Here is a 2,462-nt window from a genome sequence, read left to right as displayed (position 1 = left end):
TTGTCAGACCCAGCCCCGCTCCCAAGCACAGGGTCCAGTCACTTGGCCAGCTTCCCCCAGTCCTCTCCTCAGTGCTGGCACTAGCCCTCTACTGTTGTCCTTCCCACAGAAAAATACTGGTTGAGCACCCATCTGCCAGGTACTGGAGCCCACCTTCTTACCCTCACTTCCTGCAATGAGGGTGTTGGACCAGATTCACTGGTTTGTGAAAGATGTCTTGAGCATTCATATGTCAAATCCTCCAGGTGCTAGGAATACAACACCATTTTAATTTAAATTAATTTAAAAAAAAAAAAAAGGAAGCTGGGACAGACTGGATATGCAAGTAAACCATTTGGTCAACAAACATTTGCAGAGTTTTGAGCTCCTTCTCAGGAAATATATTCATATGTCTAGTGTTGAAGGTGCAGTAAGCATGATGTGCTTTGCCTTCGCCTTCATAGAGCTTACACTCTAATGAGAGAGACAGACGTTAATCAAGGAAAACAACGCGATAAGAGATTTAAAATAAAAAAGGAAAAGCCGAGAATCCTGATGTATGGATCACACATCAGGGACATTGAGCCTAACCTCAGGCTCAGGGAAGGCATCTGAGGAGAAATTAGTTCAGAAAAGAAGGGGCTGGAAGCAGGGGCGGGGTTGGGAGAGACAGACTCAGCAGAGAGAACCACCTGAGCAGAGTGCAAGAGGAGTGTGGCACTTCCCAATAGATGGAAACACCACAGGGCACAGAAAGTCAAATGGAGCATCCACAGATGGGCAATCCAGGTCATCATGTAAAGCTTTTAATTATCCTCAAGTCAGTGGCAGCCTATTAAGAAAGTTTTAAGCAAAGGATGATGGATAAGATCCATGTCATAACAACCCAGAGGGGTGGCAGGGCTGGGGGAGATGGGAGGCCGAAGGGAAACGGGGCTGGAGGTCATCACAAGCCCAGATGAAGGCCCAGGCTGGGGTGGCACAGGCGGAGCTGGACAGACACCAGGGCCCCCAGACTGCCCTGCACAGGAACAAGCAGAAGACAGAGCAGCTGCCCACAAAGCGCTCACTCTCAAGTCAGCAGTGTGAGCCGATAAAGCCCCCCAGAGCCACACACTGAATCAGCAGCTCAGCGAGACTCTGAGGACCACGTCAGAGCTCACAAGGAAGGACCACAAAGTCACATGTGATGTGAGCAGGCAAGAGTGCTCCCTTCCCCTCCCTGGATCCCCTCGATCCAGATGAGGAGAGGGGGAAGTGAAGCGGGTCAGGCAGCAGGCGCTTGGGTAGTGAGCATGCAGCCAGGTGGTGGGAACGCACGAGGGATGGCTGAGAACGTGCGACGCAACAGGCGGGTGTGCAGAGCACAGGCAGGGGAGGCGGGGAGCCTGGAAAGGTAAGTTGGAGCCAAATGATGAAGGGCTTGAGAAACTCCAGATGAAAATCTTGATAAAAATCCAGAGCCTGTCTGAGGTCACACCTGTGCCAGGGATACAGGAACATGGAGGTAAGAGGCAGCTGTGGTCCCTGGGCTTGCAGCCCTTGCTCGCTCCTGATCCATTCACTCCCTCCCCAAACCCACACACAGAAGCCTGGGGGATGGGGTAGGGGAGAGGGCAAGGAGGCAACAGAGGCAAAGCAGGGGATCTTTCCAAATTGTCCTCTGGGTTTCTAACAAAACGGCATTCAGAGTATCTGCTCAGCTACAACTTCTGATGATCGAAAAGCATCTTAAAGGAGTGGGGTGAATCTTATCCCCACTTAAAGAAAAAAATTAAATTAAAAACCCTGAGAGTCACAGGAGGAAGTGACTCTGAGGAAGAGTCTTCTGAGGAAGTGACCTGCCCAAGGTCATACAGCCACAGGTGACTGAGCCAAGGTCATTGCACAGGTCTCAGACTCCACACCACACACCTATCCCCTGGTTTGCATCTGTTTCGGCATTTGATGGCGCCCCTCTATAAGGCATAACTCCCCAGCCAGCCACAGAGCCTTCAGGGGCCTAGAGTGGTGCCATCTGGGAGGCAGGGCGAGCCAGATGGGCACGGCCTGGCCCCCAGGGGAGTGCCTGCAGGGAGGGTGCCCAGCCCCTGTCTTATTTTAAGTAGAGCCCCATGTTGAATCTGTTCCAGGAGGATGAGGCTGGAGAGGGCCGCTTCAACTTCTCAGCCTACGGCATGGGCCCAGCCTGCCTTCAGGCCAAGGACGGCATCTCTGTCAAGGGCGCCAACAACAGCAACACGACCAACCCCGCTCCGGCACCATCCAAGTCCCCGGAGGAGATGCGAAAACTCTTCATCCAGCGGGCCAAGAAGATCGACAAAATCTCCCGCATCGGCTTCCCCATGGCCTTCCTCATCTTCAACATGTTCTACTGGATCATCTACAAAATCGTCCGCAGGGAGGACGTCCACAACCAGTGACGGGTCTGGGCTGGGGGTCGCTGGGAGTGGGCAGAGTGGGAGGGGCACAGGAATCTGAGG

General features: G+C 53.1%; 1 protein-coding gene across 2 annotated transcripts in view; it reads left to right on the top strand.

Annotated features, from left to right (window-relative positions):
- The window catches only part of GLRA1 (glycine receptor, alpha 1), an 86,595-nt gene extending 84,133 nt beyond the window's left edge, over window positions 1-2,462 (top strand). Inside the window, exon 9 of one of the 2 annotated variants that reach the window (XM_010850604.1) lies at window positions 2,088-2,462. In XM_010850604.1, the coding sequence (XP_010848906.1) occupies window positions 2,088-2,402 (315 nt within the window). In that variant the 3' untranslated portion in view covers window positions 2,403-2,462. The remainder of the gene's footprint in view (window positions 1-2,087) is intronic. The other variant, XM_010850605.1, reaches the window with a different exon arrangement.

The sequence above is a fragment of the Bison bison genome, unplaced genomic scaffold (assembly GCF_000754665.1).
Source record: "Bison bison bison isolate TAMUID 2011002044 unplaced genomic scaffold, Bison_UMD1.0 scf7180017864291, whole genome shotgun sequence".
In the NCBI taxonomy this organism is placed as follows: Eukaryota; Metazoa; Chordata; class Mammalia; order Artiodactyla; family Bovidae; genus Bison; species Bison bison.
The sequence above is the reverse complement of the archived record's forward strand: the minus strand, read 5'-3'. Positions and strand labels throughout refer to the sequence as shown.